Raw genomic sequence first — 19,708 nt, forward strand, 5'->3', positions numbered from 1 at the left:
ATTGAAAATTCATTACAAAATAGAATCGGTAAGTGCAAAATTGTTACTTGTATAAAAAAAATTGAATCTCCAAAATTTTTGAATGAATGCCAAGAACCGAGACAATATGCCGAGAACGTAACGAATGCTGCAACCGCTCGCTCTGACCACGCCACATGCTGCTGCCTACGGCCTACCCTTTCTGTTTCTGTCGCATGCAGATACCTGGTTGCACTCCTTGCTTTTGAGTGGGGTGGCTCGGCTGACTCGCGATGCGCCATCAACGTGTTGCGCACTCTTAATTCATGCACAAACAGGCCGGCACTAGGTAGAATATTTCCATTTCGTTTTCCACACGGACACGAAGCAACCCAACATACGCCGGCAACATGCCCACATGAAACCAAAGGTCCATGCACCCAATGCAAGTACGTACGTACATACTACTAACTATTGGCTTTCGAATCAACCAACCAGTAGCCCCCCACTCGTGCCGGTTTGCCTTGCATCTGGGCACGCTCTCTGCTCACACTACTCCGTCCGGACACTTGACATGCAGCCACCAGGCCCACCATGGCATGTCAGCCTCGCCGCCTCCTTGCCGTCGCCGTCGCCCTCACCCTCGTCGCCACTCTCCTCGCCTCCCCCTCCGCGTCCACCAACGCCGCAGACAGCCTGTCTTTTGGCTCATCCAATGGCAGCGTGTTCGAGCTCGGCTTCTTCACGCGCGCTGGAGGGGAGGGGGGCAGCGGCACGTATCTCGGCATCTGGTACCGTGGAATCCCGGGGCCGACCATTGTTTGGGTCGCCAACCGGCACAACCCAGTGGTCAGTTCCCCCGGAGAGCTACGGCTCTCAGCCGGCGGGCAGCTCCAGGTCGTGGACGGCAACACGTACGGTGCTGTGGTCATCTTCGGCGGGCAATGTGACCGGCAGCGGCGGCGCACGGCTACTAGACACCGGCAATGAAGAACACAAGCTCCGACGATGATGGAAGCATATCCAGGCATAGCTTTGATCACCCGATCGACCGACGCCCTGCTCCCCGTGATGCAGCTGCTGGGACTGGATCTTCGGTCCGGCGTCAGCACAAGCCTCACCACCTGGACAAGTGCGACTGATCCATCGCCGGGTAATCTGAAGCTCCAACTTATCCAAGGCAGCGGCCTCATCCAGTTCGAGCTAATCAAGGACACAAGCAGGATTTATGCAACTGGTGGCCTGTTCTTTATGTCAACAGAATTTGATTTCACCATTGTCTCTGGCTCCGAACCTAGCTACTTCAGTTACTCTGTTTGAATCCCTTCACTTCTATCCCGCTTAGTGTTGGACAGCTCCTTAGGGCAGATCCAAATGCTAATCTGGATAGGCAAAAAATGGATATTTTTCTCTTATTACCCATCTGACCCCTGCGATGTTTACGCCTGCTGTGGCGCCTACGGATGCTGCGATGCAAGCAAAACTCTGATGTGCAGCTGCTTGCCGGGATTCAAGCCCCGATCACTCAGCAGCTGGAGGCTGCGGGACTATTCAAACGACTGTCCCCGTCAGAAAGCACTTGTGTGCACGGGAAACAAAAGCACGGACGGATTCCGTCGTTTCATTCACGGGGATGAAATTGCCTGAGGCCAAGTTAGGTCAAGGCATACAGTGGACTTTCATTCGACCAACCAATGCCTGGATATCTGCCTCAGCAATTAATTGCAGTAGCCGGGCGTACGCTGCCTCAAGCATTGGCTGCAGTATCTGGACGGGCGTACGCTGCCAAGGACTATGATCCTTTTGATTGCTTCTGCCTAGAAAATAGAAATTCTATTCCATATTTGCTCATGAGTGAATAAATAAAAAAGTGCTTTCACTGACACCCTTACATTTCAGTTGCTTCAACAGGCGAAAAGAGAACCCTTTTGAATCATCTGTAACCACAAAAGTGTGCGCACGCATATTCACAGCAGAGTACAATCTGCTCTTATCTGTTCATTTTGCATTAATGTTGCAGGAAAGTTGAATTCACATGAATATGAAGACAAAATCACTGTTCTAATAGGGTTGAACCAATCAAAACCAAATACACTCATATATTAGCCTGACAAACCAAAAGCATTTCCACTGATATAGACTGTCCAAAGTACGCACAAGCGGGACTATAAATGAATTCCTTAGTGCCGTGTATGAGATTGTTCGTCAAGAATGTCCATCCTTGGCAACACCATATTCTTCGACGAGCTTCCTCACAAGTCCATGAGATGGAACTGAGGGGGGCTGGCAGGGGCCATGCCCCTCAATAAAAAGAAAATTAATAAATAGTATATAATTTATTGATAAAATTAGATTAAATTTCTATAAAATTCAATGCAAAACTAAAAGAAAGACTAGTTTTTCTTTGGCAGAATAGCCTATTTCGTCCTCAAATTTTAAGTCGAGGGTCAACTTCATCCATAAACTTTTAAAATGACTGTTTCAATTCTCAACATTTTTCATGCAGCTCAATTTAGTCCTTCATTCTACGTGTCTTGCCACGTTAGTATGCCATCTCAACATCCAATTGTTCCTACTTTTTAGCAACAATATATATTGGTTTCACACATACTTAAGATAACACAATAAAACTTTAACTTGGATCTACAGAACTTGTGTATAATAAATATAATAGGATCAACTCCCTTCCTTTAAAACTGTACATTATTTTAGTTTCATCAAGATGAAATTTTTATAATAATTAAATTTATAGAAATGTAATTTTTATGAACCCCACCTGACTAGATGTGACAAACGTAGAATGAAGGATTAAATTGAGCCAGATGGAAAAGTTTAAGGACTAAAATTATCATTTTGAAAGTTTAGGGACAAAGTTAAGCTTCGGCTGAAAATTTGGGATAAAATTGACTATTCCGTATGTTTGTCCCGCCCTTCTTGGATTTTCTCTCCAGTTCCACCACTGCATGAGATCAACAAAAGCGATGACCGCTGAATGATGCTCGCAGAAACCGGGCCTCTACTGCTGCAAAGTGCCTGAATTCACAAATCAGAGGACTTCAGTCTTTTAGCCTTGGCACAGTAATGTAGTCATTTAGAGATGCCTGATAGAGTCATCTCCCTCTTGACCTTGTCTGGCTGCAACTGCAATACATAGCCACAAAGGCACGTTCGTTCAAAAAAAAAAAGCCACAAAGACACCAGCAAATAGAAATTAGTTAGAGTTCTTAAACACAGATGATCTTTTGTCAAGAAGTACTAGTAGAATACGGCTGCTTTACCTCCTTGTCAACTGCTAACGTTTTGTAGACTTCAAAGTACTGCCAAACAATATGTTAGTGCTGCACTGTGCACTCTACCCAGAAACCATTTACAACAGAATGCGCAGTAGGGGTAATATTTGCATCAAGTCGTCACAGTTTTCTGAGGCAGTAAGTATCATCTCAATTATCATCAAAAGCAAGGGGTTGAAGGGCCAATCTAGAAACCAAGTAAGCGGCTGATACTGATATTAAGTTACCTCTAGTCCCTCGATATTCATAATAAGGCCGGGATTAAAAATATTTTTACAACAATTAGACATCAACACAAGACGTGTATACTCCACTCAGGTGTCCTGAGAACGCCGGGACGTGCACCAAATATTGCTGAATGTTGACTGTGCAAACTACGGATCGTTCAGTAATAGTAATGATCTGATCGCGTTAAGTTCTTGTTAGTTGCTAACTTGCTATGATAACAACTGTACAAGCATTTCTCATCGCAAAGCTAGCTAGGTCTATTGTATTTGTATAACCACGCAATGCGAATGAACAATATATATTATGCTTATTTTCAAGATGTAGTCGATAACCTGATGATCATATCTTGCTTAGCTTCTTGCTTAATTGCCCTTGTCATTACGGGTGGTACAAGAGATCGTGGATAATACATCAAAGCTCACGGCGACGGTGAAACAGGTGATAGAGCAGGACTCCTGCTGTTCATTTTTCTCATATTTGCTTGCATATTTGTTTCAGAATGGGATTTGGGAATCCAATGTCATGGTAAAAAGAAGGTAAAAGGAAGCTGAGCATGATAAATTGACAGGATCGAAGTCAACATGTGGGAAGAGTGAACCCCCGTCTCCTATGCTTGGCACATACATAGTTGGGTGGGTTTGGTTAGATAAGATTCCTTCAGGATCAGACTGAGTTAGTTTTGATATTGAACTTGACCAGCTATGTATGTGCCAACCCTAGCTAGCTTGATTCCTATTAGCAACTATCTATCAAAGAACAATCAATTGCATCCATATTATCTACTCTGTTATCTCCTGCTAAAACCACGGTTCCAAAGTCATGTGGAAGTAAGGTGGCCAGGGATAGATAGGCCAGTGAGGTCCAGCAGTTACCCTCTCCGTTCTCTCTGGCAAGGACATGACACTTGAGCTGTTAAGTTTCTAGACATATGTCATGCCCTTCAGGAGTTCAGGATATCGTATATAGAACTGAGAACCTTCCTTCCCCTAGTAGGTAATTACAATTAGGACCAGCAAATGTTGCAAGGGGCTCCACAGTACCAGTGTACCACAGTGCAAGATATGCAGCAATAAGATTCATGCTTCAATGTGCAATATTCAGACATTCATTTCTAATCATCATGACATGGTAAAAATTATAAGAAAAGCATGATGTATATATGCAAGGAAAGCAACGAGTTGTTGTATGAGCAATTTAATTAGATGGCATTTCACTACAGAACTCATACCTGGAGGCTCTAATAAGGGAAAATACGCCACCGCCAAAAAAAAATATATATTCAGCTGATGGTCCATTTGCCACCGTTGGCACAGATAGGGTCTTCCCATTTTGGTTCAATCTTGTTCTTGAAGCAATGGAAGTGGCTCCCACAACCAACTTGCTAGGGTGGTGAATATATATTATTGTAAAGGCTGAAAAAAGACACGGAATTGGTTAGTTGCTCCCGTGGAACATATAAATAGAGGAGGAAGAGTTGGAATAGACGAAAAAGGAATTGTTGATTTTTTGAAGTCTTAACAGATGGTATGTTAAAACTAGTAGTTATTATCAGCCTTATGCTTTTGCATGAGTTTGTGTTGTTGCGCTATATATCATGCTTATTTTTAGTTATTAAAACGCGCGCAAACCCAACGCGCACATGGCATGGATGCGATAACGAACGTTTCTTTTCAAAATGTGCTGCCTCGCAGGGGCGGAGCCAGAATTGGTGCACGGCCCGGGCCGAAGAAGTGAACACCTATCTTGAGCTAAAACTGGCTTCCTAAGTCTTGCTTTTCTATAGCTAACCAGCTAATAAAGCATACATATACTACGGGGAGCATATGAGAGCTGGACCCGGGCTGCAGCCCCCCTAGCCCGGGTCCTGGATCCGCCCCTGCTGCCTCGTTTTACATACACCACCGCTGTGGCGCTGTCAGTGGGAGATCTTCACGTTTCACCATGACACCTGCAAAAGTGTCGCCAACCCAACGCAATTAGGAATTGAACTGGAAGAGCTGATACTAACACGACAATCAACGCAATTAAACCTTGATCTGGAGCGAGCTGTCCTCATCCGAGTCATGCATGATTTTGCGTAAGCATCTGGCACCTTCCTATCTAATTGTCAAAAGCATTGAGGTTAGATTGTAAATCATACATGTTGAATTATTGTTCAATGTCTCTAATTTACGTATTTTTATTTATACGATGACATGTTCGTTCACTAAATGTTTTCCTAACATTGGAGGCTTAGGAGCTTAGCTTCATATATAAATAAATTAATGTCACTGCTTGGATGCTTATTACCTCGATGTCAAATTACTTTTTAAGCCTTCTGGTTTTTTGTCACTTATAAGCCATTATAATACAAGCAAGCTGGAGTAGTTGAATTCATGGTGCAATATTAAGCTGCAGTACAATGCTTTACGTACTGTGTAAATAGATATAGTCTGTTCTTTTACTTTTTTTATTTGGAATTTCCATGATCAAGCTTATCAGATAGATACATGTATGATACCATCAAAGTCTGCACGCGTGACGTACTGCTATTGTTGTTTTATTTTTTTTAGCTGGCCTTTGTATTGTATATACTAGTAAAAAAGCAGTGGTGGTTAACTGCAGCTTTCATCGCAAAAATAATAATAATAATAATAATAATAATAATGCAGCTTGTACAGTTATATATGTTTATGTATCGTTAATTTTCAGTGGTAAAATGTGTTATCAAAAGTTTTCAATCTTTATAGTATAGATTATAAAATTCATATTGCAGAACCTACGTGAATGCGCTTGCATTCATCGATACAGGTGTCCTCCTTCCAACGCATAAATATAAGTTGATTTCTTTCACTGATAAAGTTAAAGCAACAAAAATTTAAGTTGATTTGGATATTAATATAGTCTTGTTAGCTTAATAATATGGAACTAATCAATAAGTCACATGGTACAGAAAAACACAGGGTTGGTTTTTGGTAGAACTAATCCAAAACAAGCAAACACACAGGTTTCCTCTGTCTCAGGACGGCCAGATTGGCCAGAGAAACGGACTTATTCTAACCCCTACCACGCTCATGCCTTAGCGGCAATTGGTTGTAATAGTCCTCACAATTCCATTCAAGAATGGGATGTAACGCCCCATGGTGTGGATGGAGGCTTTGGTGGCCAGCGATGTCGCTGAGGCTATAAGTTAATGGAAAGCTCTTTTCCTTTCAAAAAAGAAAGAAAAATAACCGATAGAACGAACAGGGTCCCCAATTCCTTCTGCTTCAATTCAAACTAAAACTCCTCCCTGGAGATAACATGGACCTCCATGGTAAGCTTGCTCTCGTTCTTCTTCAGTTGGAACAGACAGATGTCACCAAGTCGCAGGCCGTTGTCACAAACAAATTTGGGCCAACCTCCGCGCAGAAACAACCTGTGGCCATTACGAATCACCATATCGGTATTCCATATCTTCCCTTTGCACTGGAGCACCATGGTTTGCTCTCTAGCCGGAAGATATGCGGCAGCATAGTGTGCACCAAATTCCTGATGACATGTTAAATATTTTAGGTTATTGGAGACATATCACAGTGACAGTCTGACATTGTCAAAGCAAACCGATTTCTAGAGTGAGTTTGTGTACCTTTTTTCAGGGTGCATATGTCATTTGTGGCATAGTGGCAAATAGTTTTCAAAAATATGAATGAATGTTGGTAACAGTTTGACATTCAGGCCAGTAAACACAAAAGTATGGAACTTACTAGCATCTGCTTAGAGACAACAATGCTGGAGCTCTTCATGATTACTATGTAAATGGGAGCTTCAGATTGGATGGCTCGCACTTTCGCTTCAACGATCTTCTTTTGAGATCGAGATAGACAGCTCCTGGATGGTACAATGTAGGGTGGGTCAGAAGGACCTCCAGAGTCATTGTTGTTCAGGGATCCGTCAGAAATTTCTTTCATGCTACTCTCCGAGGAAACATGTTGTCCTGCAAATAGTTTTTCAACCATAAGAAAGGGATGATCTAAAAAGCTACGGATTGTTGTTGTGTTCATCCGTGATACCATCTGTCGGCTCCTCCTTAATATGGACTGGGGAAGCCATCTCCGTACTTGATTTACCATGGAATGGGCCAAGCCTTTGGAAACCAGCTCCACTTCCACCACTGGAATGAGTTTCTGTTGCACGAAGTAGATAGACCGTCAACGTGAATTCTCTCCCTGTCTTTGCTGGTAGGAGGAGGCATACATCCCCTTCCTGCACATGATTGTCACGCACAAAGTCTAACCACTGCCCTCTAAGCATGTACACTCTTCTATCATTTCTTATGTAGAATCTGGGATGCCACTTTCTTGCTTTTGCCTGGCCTCTGAAGTGTGAGATATGTGGTTTCATGTGGAAAATGTGCCAATGCATATTCCTTGGATATAACCTGATTACAAATGAAACATGATTGGGTGTTGTGATTCAGCTCCTGCTGAATGAACGCAACCCACTCCGGAGATGCTGTCACCAAACCATCAAAAATACTAAACAAAATCATTTCTATCATCTGCATAGCAAAAAGGGGTCATTTGTCCACAAATATTCAGAAGATGCTTGATAACTGCAAAATAGTTGGATTATCCTTATAATATTTGCAAGATGTACATCATCAACTGTCAACAGTTGAAAAATTAATGTTGAGAGAAGTGCGTTGCCCAGCAGGTGAACTTACCAAGTATGGACCTGTGATTTGAACATTGCACTTCCGCATGATTGATACAAAAACAGCGATTTCAGGTTTGATTTCTTGGATAAGCGCAATTACTTTCTTCTTTTGTGCTTCAGATAGATACCTTCTACTTGATAAAACATAATCAGCCTTTGGGGCAATCTCAAGACTATCAGACTCAAAAGATGTATTTTCAGAAGAAGCGTCTTCTCCTGCACAAAATTTCACAAGAAACAGTATAAAAATATACGGTATCCTTACTTCCTTTAGACTCGCGCAAAATAGTACCATGTAAACAGAGCTGCTCTTGGCTCTCAAATTTTTTGACTGCTCAAAAGAAAGGGGAGACGCCCTCACCTTCGCTGAGGAGCACCACCAGGTAGTGAGGATGCAGAGGAGGAGAGAAGAACCTCAAAAGCCACTGCCCACTGGAGTAGTGCAGCAGACGAGGAAACGTCAAGAAATGAAAGTTTACACTGAAACTGAAGCAGTCGGAAGCACGCACTTCAAGAGCGTGTATTCAATGTGGGAGTTATATCCACCGAACAATCTACAAATGGATTGACGTTGGAGGGATGGATGGAGATTAAGGCACAGTTTAGTTCCCAGACTTAAACGCAAAAAAACTGTAAACGCAAAATTTTCGAAGGAATCTTACTAATTTGAAGTACTAAATGAAGTCTATTTACAAAATTTTTTGCATGGATGGGCTGTAAATCGCGAGACGAATCTAATGAACCTACTTAATCCATATATTTGCAACAGTGATGCTACAGTAACCATCCGCTAATTATTGCTTAATCATGGATTAATTAGCATCATTAAATTCGTCTCGCGATTTACAACTCATCTATGCAAAAAGTTTTATAAATAGACTTCATTTAGTACTTCAAATTGGCAAGATTCTTTTGCAAAAGATTTTTTTCGTTTACACGCAACCAACTAAACATGCCCTAAATTAAAAAAAAAAGAGAAGCATCCTCGTGTGAACTCGGTCCCTGGGCCCACAATGCAGAGAGAGCACTGACGCTGCAGGATCCTACTGGGTTGAAGTAAGGACCATCAGGACTGACATTGCCAGTGCCTTCTCTCTATTTTTTGAAGACTCGGCTGTATTGTTGATTTAGGAGCAGAGTGCCTAGATCAGGGTAAAACTTCCTCGTCGAGCGTTTCAAGTGCCGTGAGCACAGAACACAGGTCAGTGTTAGAGTGCCATTTTCCATGGGAATTCCCCACTAACAAAGTACTAGTATTCCTATACTCCCTTTGTTTCTGTGACATGACGGCATGTTATTTCAACACTCGAGTTTCGTAAAAGGTTATCGATTTCCTTCTGCAATGCGTTAGTGGGCTTGAGCTGGAGGTGATTCTATCATCATTAGCATTGACAGTTTCTGCTGCAACTTTTGTACCTTTATTTACCGGTTTCTGCTTATAGATTTAAGTATGCACACTGGTCATAAGGTAATAATACATATCATTCTGCTAAATGTAAGTAAGCATACAAGTCATAAATAGCACGTGCTGATGTAAAACTAGCGAGCAAAAGGCGTTGCATTTGTCAGCCTGACAAACTGTTCATCACGTACACAAAGCAATCACCAAAGAAAGCTAACACCGAAATCACTAAAGCGTCTTAGGAATTAGGATGGGTAGTGCATCGCCATCAGAGAGTTGATCATACATATCGGTCCCTAACTCCTTTCGAAGTTCAGTTCAGCCACAACCATGGATGAATTCCAGACTACAAAACAAGCAAAATAAGCCACCGCAAAGTACCGACAGAAACAACAGGAGGTGCAACACTTTGTACTTAAACTAAAACTGCTCCCTGGAGATGATATGGACCCTCATGGTAAGCTCCCCTTTCTTCTTGAGTTCAAACAAACAGATATCTCCTACTCGCAGACCATTGTCACGAACAAAAGTGGTCCAGCCTCCTACTAGGAACCACCTTCTACTTCCACTATGGATCACCATTTTGGTCTTCCATACCTTCTTCATGCACTGGAGCAGCACAGTTTGCCCTCTATGTGGAAGATGTGGGGCCGCGAATCGTTTTCCTAATTCCTGATAAATTTTACTGGCAGAACGTTAGAGACACATTACAGTTAAAAGATTTAGTAGCTTAGCAATTGATATAGTAGCAGATAGTTTGCTGATATGGAAGTGGGTGAGTAGGTTGTAGCATTCATATTTGATATGACAGAAGTCTTTCTACTTCAATAAGCTAAAGGTTTAAGATGACAACAAACATAATATAAATAAGAAAGGAAAAAGTGTATTTTTCATCCCTCAAGTATTACAAAAGTGTGACAATCATCCCTCATGTTTCATTTGGTGCAAATTAACCCGTTAACTAACTAAATTGGTGCATTTATCATCCTCACCTTAGTTTAACAATGGTATAGTGCTATCTAATGGCGATTTATGCCACACAAATCATCTGACTAATGACTAATCCCTGCTTGGCAATGTAATGTGCTAAGTTGAAGATATAAAGCCCATAAAAAATTCAGTAAATTCTCTAAATTAGGTACCCATAAAATTTTATCCAAAACATTATTAACATAACCGATCCACACGAACGATTATAGTGATTGAATCAAAATTAGACGTGGCTAAGCAATGATTAGTTAGATTATGACATGACCATTATGACATGACCTAAACCAATATTATATGACACTAAACTATTGTTAAGCTAAGGTGGGATGATAAATGCACCAATTTAATTAGTTAAGGGGTTGATTTGCACCAAATGAAATATGATGGATGAATGTCACACTTTTGCAATACTTGAGGGATGAAAAATACACTTTTTTCAATAAGAATTATAGAATAGTATAAGATCAAAATAAGAAAGATAACTTACCATAATGCAGTAACGGTAAGTGACATCAGCATTCATCTTCTTCATGATTGCCACAAAAACGGGGACTTCAGATTGAATGGCTCGCACTTTCTCTTCAACAATCTTCTTTTGGGATTGAGATAGACAGCTCTTGGATGATACAATGTAGGGAGCCTCCGAAGGACCACCAGAGTTGCTCTTGAGAGATTTGTGAGAAGCTTCATCCTTGTCACTGTCCGAGGAAACATGGTCTGCAGCAGAAAATTGTAGGCCATAAGAAAGGAATGATGTATAGTGATACAGATTCTTATGTTTTTCTATGATACCATCGCTTGATGCCTCCTTAATATGAACAGCTGAAGCCATCTTTGTGCTTGATCTACCATGGAACGACCCAACCCTTTGAAAAGCAGTTCCACCCCTGGAATGAGTTGCTGTTGCGTGAAGTAGATAGACTGTAAATGTGAATCTTCTCCCACCCTTCGCTGGTACAAGTATGCAGATATCTTCCACCTGCACATGATTGTCACGGACAAAGTCTAACCACTGTCCTCTGAGCATGTACATACGTTTATCTTTCCTTTGGTAGAATCTGGGGTGCCACTTCTTGCTCTTGCCTGGCCTCTGAAGTGTAACATTTGTTCTTTCATGCAGGAAATGTCCAAATGCATATCCCTTAGGAATTGCCTGATTGCAAATGGAACATACTGTGAGGCTCTTAACAGAACCAAGAACAATAAAGAAGGCATTTCAGTCCTCAAGCAAAGGAAACAGGAGTTATTTATCAACAAGTGTTGGAAGGGTTGTGAGAATTTGAAGCATAAATGTACAGCATTATTTATCAAAGAAAGTTCATACTGATAGAAGTCAGTTGCCTTTTTAACAGGAAAGAGTGGTTATATTACCAGATAAGGACCTGGTTTCAAAATATGGCATTTCCTCATGACTGCTACGTAAACAGTACTTTCAGGTTGAATTTCCTGTATAAGCGCCATTACTCTCTCCTCTTGTGCTTTAGAAAGATAACTTCCACGGGATAAAACATAATTAGGCCCTGGGTTGGTCTGGAGATCATCCAACTGAAAAGATTCATTTTCCGATAAATTGTCTTCCCCTGTAGAAAATTGCACAACAAGCTGCAAGAATAAGTGGACGTAAAATCCGAGACAGTTATGCAATTGAATTAACAGTATACCTGAGCTCTCAGACGATGAGGATGTTGCAACCATCTTTGCAGTTTTTTCACGATGACTGGAGCCACCCTTCTCGCATCTAACTAGTCTTTCACTTGCTGATGATTCCGTGGGGTCATGAAAAGAGCTGCTTGAAATATAAACAGAATCTACTATTTTATCTTGAACACTTTGGGTGTTTTTTATGCCAGCACAAGAAAACACTTTCTCACAGCCATCAGCATCGAGGATTAGAACCTCAAAAAGTGAGTTCTCAATGTGTCTGAACAGCAAGAAGTTGTTCTCTTCTATGTGATGGGCATCAACAAAATCCCCCCATCCATGTCGGAGCATTACCTTATTAAAGCGCTTTGTAACTTCAACATCATATAGACTACCGTTAGGGGAGACTAACTTGATGGTTCCTGACAACTTTCCAGCGAAGTTCTTCAGAAATCTGTTCGGCATGACCTATAGTAACAGTTGCAAGAAGTATTGATGTAAACAGAGAAATTCCTGGAACTGCCAGAGTAACGAAGTGAAATAAGATGCCTTTTTATATGGTGAGGAAATGCATTAGTGAATGCAGATTGCTTCGCTTTAAACTAGAGGGCACAACACCAAAAATCATATACTCATGTCTTGCACAAAATTGACAATAGTAAAGATTGATTGTGAAACAGAGCGATGTCAGAAGCTAATATGGATAAATCCTTTTTGTCGAAAATAAGCTGGGGTGTGGCCACACTGACTTGTCGAAGGTCTAAAACCATTTTGACACAACAATCAATAATAATATTTACATAGTATTCTGACTGACAGGATTTGCCAATCACGGGAGTTTTGTAAGGCTAAACAAATTTTGATGAGAAATCATGTGCCTGGGATTGATGCAGATGGTATTTGCTTTATTGAGCACTGATCAATGGTACATGCAAGAATACTCAGATACATGAAACATACTAAATCTCGGGCAATTGGAAGCTGATCCTAATGTAGGCGACACAAAAGCCTACTTTGCTACTGTTTTAAGCTTGTACATATCACAGAAACACTGAACTACTTGACGAATTTTGAAAATTTGCATTGTGTTCAGATAGCAGTTCTGGCTAACTCGAATCAATTATACCAAAGTACTAAAGGTCTAAAGCCATTATATCCCCTTACTAATTCCAACAACAGAATTATGTCAAACAAAATGGAGGAAGCAATGTACGTAGGAACACGAGCAAGATATCAAACTCTCTTACCATGCTATGCTTAAAATTGGCAGTCATATGCCTAAGGAAGCAGCTCATACTTTGATTCTTTCCATCTAAATGGTCCAAGTATCTTTTGCAACAATCACAAGGTTTCTTCATTCGGGAACCACCATTTCTAGCCATGACAACTGAAATTTGCATTTTACATAAGAACACAGATACATCTTCGTTTTTCAATCAAAAAGGAGATAATGTTGTGATGTACAGAAGCAAAACAAAATAGGTATTTCACCTCGCTAAAGATTAGTTTCTTGTTAGCTCAGTCCTTTTCTCCCCCTGAAATCATGAGCACAGACTAGAGTGACGGTGTACTACTTCCTATTATTGAACCTACAGAAATATCATGCTTGCTTATGTTTCATTCAAAAATAAAACGAAATGTGTGGATGCTGCAACATAGCATCCTAAGTAAACTATAATTTTTGAGGCAGTACAAACTAAAAAGAAATGGTACACTATGCCGCTATGAATCTATAGTATAGCCGACCAAGACTACCGTGCAAACAGCCGAAGAGCAGATCTTGGCTTTAATACTTTCTTGCTACTCAAAAGAAAGGAGAGATGGGCATACCTTAGTGAAGAAGCTCAACCAGAAAACGGTGATGTTGGAGACTGGAGAAGAAACCTCAAAGCTATCGGTACATATAGAGACATCAGTGACCAGCAAGCATTCATCACTGCATGAACAGTAAACAGAAGTGATGGATGAATGCACCCAGTGCATGATGAAGCATCTTTTCCAATCAAGGCATCCACCAAATGCAGAGGCAAAGGCAATCATATCTCCTTTGAAAGGAACATCATGGAATGACAGTTCAGTAGAATATAAGTCTTGGCACTTTATAAGAAGTCTATTTATTCACCGAAAAATGACAGGGAATCTGCAGAAGCTGTCATGACTAGAAAATCAAGTGCAGCAAAATTTATAATTTATTACAGACGAGATTCCCCAGCACTTCAGTATACAAATGGATTATATTTACTGTGGCGAAGAAGATGAAGAAAGTTGGAGAGCAGAAATGATGATCTTGCAAAGGAATTAAGGCACCAAGGTTAAACGGTGAAACGTACCTCCATCAGATCGCTTCTTCAGAGTTGAGGTGTGAAACTCTTGCAAACATGATGTGGAGAGAAGAAAATAAAGGTGTCTAAGGGTGTGTTCGTTTCCCATTACAGGCCTCTAAAAATTTTAGAGGGCTCGGTCCCTCTAAATAATCGCAGTCTTAGGGTGTGTTCGTTTCCGGTTACCTAAAGCTTAGAGGGGTCATATCAAAGAGAATCTTATCATTTAGAAGTATTAAATAAAGTCTAATTACAAAACTAATTGCAGAACCCTAGTGCTAATTCGCGAGACGAATCTAATGAGGTATATTAGTCCATGATTAGCGAATAATTACTGTAACATCACTGTGGCAAATTATGGATTAATTAGGCTCATTAAATTTGTCTCGCGAATTAGCACACAGCTGTGCAAAAAATTTTATAAACAGATTTTATTTAATACTTCTAAATAGCAAGATTCTCTTTGATGTGATGGGTCTAAAGTTTAGAGGATGGGAAACGAACAGGCCCTTATTAGAGTCTGGATTAGAGAGCTGTTCGGTGCCAAATGTCTAAAGTTTAAATGTTTCGGGTTTTAGTGGGGTGAAAGCTTATCAACTTCCACGAGGTGCATAATGCTGATGCGAACTCAGCCACCAGTCCCGAGCGACACTGACGCTTCAGGTTCTTTTGGGAGATTCCCTGCGCGGCTGAAATTATGCAGGTGTGTCAGATATGACTCACAGCCAGTGCCTTCTCCTTGGGACATGATGAAATGTATTACAGTTCTATAGAAAATGTGAACTTATGTACAAATTTGTTTGTGCGACATGATGGAAAATGTGTTTGTTGAAGTATCCGTAAACATAAACGAACCGCGAAGCTTAGTGAATTAATTTCCTTCTCCATTGCATTGTTGAGATCGAGCTAAGGTGGTTTTATCACCATTGGCACCTCAGGCCCACTTTTCTTGTTTTCCCCAAGGCGATTCGAACAAATATTAGATCTTGTATGCATTCGTAGACAAACAGCCAGAAAGCTACTGAAACTTCTGGCAATTGAACGTGTGCCTGAAGCCCTGAATGCTGGCACAACAATGCTTTCAGCAGAGCCCCATCTACCATGAACGATACTGCCCATTTCCGCTCTACCCACAAGTTACAAGTATCACCGTCGCCGTGAAGCGAAGGGGGTCGAATCAAGCACGGACGGGGCAGGCTCGGACCTGGATTTCGTCGGCAGTGAGCCGTCCGGTGGCACGAACGGCTTGCGTTCCAGGAGAGCTGGTGCCCTCTGCCCTGCACTCTCCAGGACCTGAGCAACGCCGAGCGGGCCTGGCTTCTCCCCACCACGATGCCGCTTTCTCCTGCTACCATCTCCTCCGCGTCCGCGCTGTCTCTCTCCGCGGCATCCCCGACGAGCAAACCGCCGAGGCGGGGGCGGCGAGGGCAGGGGAAGCCAGCGCCGGATTTGGGGCAAACGGCTAATTTTGTGGGGTGTTTGACTGATTTTGCCATGATAGCACTCCTCGGTATTTGGATCGGAACACTTCCTCCGGTTTGGAGAAATTATTTTGCAATTCAAACGGACGCCGAAATATTCGATTGGAAAACTTTCAAGTGCATCCATAAAACCATTGAATTGAACAGAAATACTTAAAATGAGGTGCTGTTTGGATCCAGGGGCAAATGGCAAAAGTGCAAATGGTAAAATTTTTGCTCCTGTCACATCAGATGTTTGGACGCTAATTAGAAGTATTAAATATAGTTTAATTAAAAAACTAATTACATAGATGAGGACTAAATGACGAGACGAATCTATTAAGCCTAATTAATCCATAATTAGCAAAATTACGGCAGCATTTGCCCTTTTGCACTTTGGGGTGTTTGGATCTAAAAGTGCAAAAGCAAAAGTTTTGCACTTTCTCTTTCTTTTCCCATTGGATCCGAACAGGCCCTGAGCAAAAGGGGAGCTTTTGACTATTAAGCTTTCCCCGTTGACTTTGAAATTGAGAAATTTCTTTTTTTTAATAGAAAATATTTTTAGTGTATTTTTTTAATAGACATTCAGCTCTAATGAGGAGATAACATAGTATAAGATTTAGACTCTGTTGGGATATGAGGATTTAAATTTAGCATGGACTAATTAGGATTAAATATAGACTAATTGCTAATCTAATTATATTGATTATGGCTAATTGGTATTTAGACTCTATTTGCCTTGATTAGTTTAGAATTAGTTTATATTTAATCTATGGGCCTGTTTAGTTTGCTACCAATTTTTTGCCATGCCAAAATTAAGGCATGCCAATAAAATTTGGCTATCAATTGGTTCATGCATAAAAATTGATCACTTTAACCAAAATCATGGCAAGTTACTAAGGGAAGAAAGTATTGGTTGGTACTAAATCAAGTGTGTGCCTAAATTTCTTACCCACAATTTGGCAATGCCTACAATTTAGCATACCCACAATTTAGCTTGCCATAATTTTAGCTTGGCAAAATTTAGCATCCAACCAATCAAACTCTATTATCAAACATCGGACTAAACTTTAATCAACTTATTTTTAGTCCACCCAAACGGGGGCCTTAAACTCGAAAGAGATGCATGGAAGCAAAAGCAAACCATGGCACGCGCTCGCCTGGTGGGCTCGCTGATGGGCGGGCGGACACGCAGGAGCTCGTCGTGTGGGCCCTGTTGCGTGCTAGTTTAGGCCCGGCCCATTTGAACCAAGCGGGTCACTCCCGAGTCCTGACGACGTAAGGCTTACGCACGCGGTCAAAGTTGCATTTGCGTGGGCCGGGCTACAACTATTCGAATTCAACTGCTATCGTGTTCGGTCCCATGTTTGACCACACAATGATTGCAGTGCGTGAATAACGGATGAGTGAGAATGAACGTTCGTTTGCTACTGACGTGTAGCATAGTAGCACCTGTTTTGATACGAATATTGGATCCAAATATAAGTAGCTGCTATTTTCGCTCAACTTTTACTATGGGTTTCAAAAAAAGAAACAAATCCTAACAATGGATGCAAGCTGGAGAGGGATTGGTCAGGAACGGGAAGAAGATGAGAGGGTTCCGGGAAAAAAGGGAAAATTGCTCGCGTACACTTCATGCGAGCGGCGGAGAGCCTGCCCATCTCGCCGGCCGGCCGGCCGGCCGTCGGCGTGCGAGAAAGCCCGGCGTGCCGGCGGGGGCAGGCATATGGATCACCCCAGGCGGCGCCAAGCGCAAGGCGCCAAGGACGTCTAGCACCCGTAGCTAGCGTAGCCGCAGCTACGTGCCGACCGGTCGGCGTTGCCATATGCAAAAGGGGGGCCAGCCATGCATGGCGTTGGAATGCTAGCCGCCTTGTCACGCAGCAGCAGCCAACACGCAGCTCATCTCAGGCGTGATCGATCGATCGCTCGGTCGAGATGGATGGCGACGGAATTGGCGCCATACAGTAGCGCGCTAGTAGGCTGCTCGTGCCTCGGAGTCGGCGCCGGCGGGCCGGCCGCCGGCGTACGCCGGCCTTGTCACGGCGTGGCGTGGCACGGGACAGGAGGGCCGGGGGCGAGGCTACGTAGGCCGCCAGATGTGACTGGGCGCGTCAAAGGCTGCGGTTCGTGTCGTCTGCGCCCGGCCGGGCCTCTTCGATGCTGGTCCTCCTGCGCGCGGGTCCCGCCACGGGGGCTGATCGGAGGAACTAGGAAGAGGCCAGGCAGGTCGATGCCCGGTCGTGGTCGCTGGTCCGGGGCGCATGGCGGCGACAACGCCGCATCGGCGGAGCGGGCCGGCGGTCTTCGATCGCCTGCGATGCATGGGGTCAGTCAAGGACACGCTGGACACACAGGCCGGCCAGAGAGAGTAGGGATCGATCGGTATCTAGATAGGTGTCTGCTTGCCGGCCGCCGCCTCGGTTGCAGCACCCTTCATGCTCGTCTCTTCTGGTGACGTCCGTCTCCGATCGTCCCCTGTGGCTGCAGGTAGTAGGATAGGTGCATGCGGTTCACATGCACCCAGCGAGTTGCATGTCCTGTGAAGCGTCTCATGCAGAACATACGAGAAGAAAATGTCCACTTCAACTAAAAAGGAATAACAAAGTAGAATAAAAATTATAGAGTAAAATGCGCTGCAGGTTTCGAACCAAATTCAAGATATCATCGTGATTTCTAAATTTTTAAAATACAAATTCAGATTCTCAAACTTCCTAGTTTAAATTATCATTTTAAATTATAAAATAAAAATATTTCAACTTATATAAAATTTACGCGTAGATCATTCAAAGAGCACCCTCTCCTCCCGAACCGTCCGCTAGCTACCTCCTTCTCCGATCCCGATGGACAAGGCGCCACCTGAGCCGCCGCCAACGGCAGCCTCCTCCGCCGTTGCTATGCTCCTACTGCGCCCACCACGGACGACCAAACCTCCTGCGATCGATCCAGCGGCAGGAGGCGCCACTGCCATCTTGCCGCCGCCGCCGCCGCGCCCCTCTATAGCGTAGGGAGGAGCCATGGAGGCGCATGCCGGGGGTGATGAACCCCAAATTAGGACGAGGTACAATCTACGATGGAGTCTGTCGAGTCTCGAGAGTCGGAATCGGATTGTATTCAGTCAGGCAACTGACATCATTAAAGACTCCGTTGAACGTAACCTAGGGCGATCGAGTCGAAGAGTGCCTAGCTCCTATAAGTGCAGGCTGCAAGAACAAGAAATAACGTCACTGGTGCATGACGATAAGACATGCAAGTTTGCTTGCCTCTCTCTCTCTCTCTGTCCCTATTGTTTGTTTGATTGGACGGCGCACAATCGATGATGGATAAGACCGTAAGAGTGCAGAGACACATCAGATCAGGCCATCTGCAGAGACTAGTGCAGATAGGAAGCTAGGATTCCTTCATTCCTTGGGTGGGACTGCATGCTAGGAAAGCTACTGCTCGGCGGTCCGGCGTGGCGCCCCCAGCCTCAGTCGTCCACTGTACCGGCTGCACCCTACGTACTGGACCCGTCAGCCTTCTGTCGCCATCCGTACCCATCTGTCTTCCTCAATCCCTGTCCGTGTCCGCGCAGCCACTAGCACTAGCAGCATGGACGCGCGTATATATACCACCCTTGGCCCGGCCAGTGTCCCAGAACAGCAAGAAGCACAAGCACAAATACACATTGATCGGCCCCGACCATCTGACAAGATCATCCTCCAGCACAGCTTCCAATGGCGGGCCAAGTAATGGAAGCTC

General features: G+C 43.1%; 1 protein-coding gene and 1 pseudogene across 7 annotated transcripts; both read right to left on the bottom strand.

Moving 5' to 3' along the window:
- Positions 1-6,734: 6,734 nt before the first annotated feature.
- On the bottom strand, positions 6,735-9,232 carry LOC112872745 (annotated as a pseudogene).
- Positions 9,233-9,693: 461 nt separating this feature from the next.
- Positions 9,694-14,598, bottom strand: LOC112873894 (B3 domain-containing protein Os03g0619600-like). 7 transcript variants are annotated; one of them, XM_025936990.1, is made up of 9 exons: positions 14,517-14,598; positions 14,017-14,122; positions 13,678-13,721; positions 13,434-13,587; positions 12,207-12,654; positions 11,917-12,125; positions 11,338-11,698; positions 11,033-11,262; positions 9,694-10,227 (listed from the first exon to the last, which is right to left on the bottom strand). In XM_025936990.1, exons 4-9 carry the CDS (start codon positions 13,584-13,586, stop codon positions 9,976-9,978), a joined length of 1,653 nt encoding a protein of 550 aa, XP_025792775.1. In that variant the 5' UTR covers position 13,587; positions 13,678-13,721; positions 14,017-14,122; positions 14,517-14,598; the 3' UTR covers positions 9,694-9,975. The 7 variants fall into 7 exon arrangements, with proteins under 7 accessions (XP_025792775.1, XP_025792773.1, XP_025792772.1 ...); XM_025936988.1 differs by having other exon boundaries at positions 13,678-13,775; XM_025936987.1 differs by having other exon boundaries at positions 13,678-13,775; positions 14,017-14,231; positions 14,517-14,546.
- Positions 14,599-19,708: the final 5,110 nt, after the last annotated feature.

Source organism: Panicum hallii, chromosome 9, assembly GCF_002211085.1.
Source record: "Panicum hallii strain FIL2 chromosome 9, PHallii_v3.1, whole genome shotgun sequence".
Lineage (NCBI taxonomy): Eukaryota > Viridiplantae > Streptophyta > Magnoliopsida > Poales > Poaceae > Panicum > Panicum hallii.

Bases quoted from the DNA above. Each gene is read 5' to 3' on its own strand.
- LOC112873894 (XM_025936990.1), bottom strand. From the start codon at position 13,586: ATGCAAATTTCAGTTGTCATGGCTAGAAATGGTGGTTCCCGAATGAAG. The intron at 11,699-11,916 runs GTAATATAACCA...ATTTGCAATCAG, and splicing joins TGAAACCAGGTCCTTATCTG to GCAATTCCTAAGGGATATGC. The intron at 11,263-11,337 runs GTATCATAGAAA...TTTCTGCTGCAG, and splicing joins TAAGGAGGCATCAAGCGATG to ACCATGTTTCCTCGGACAGT.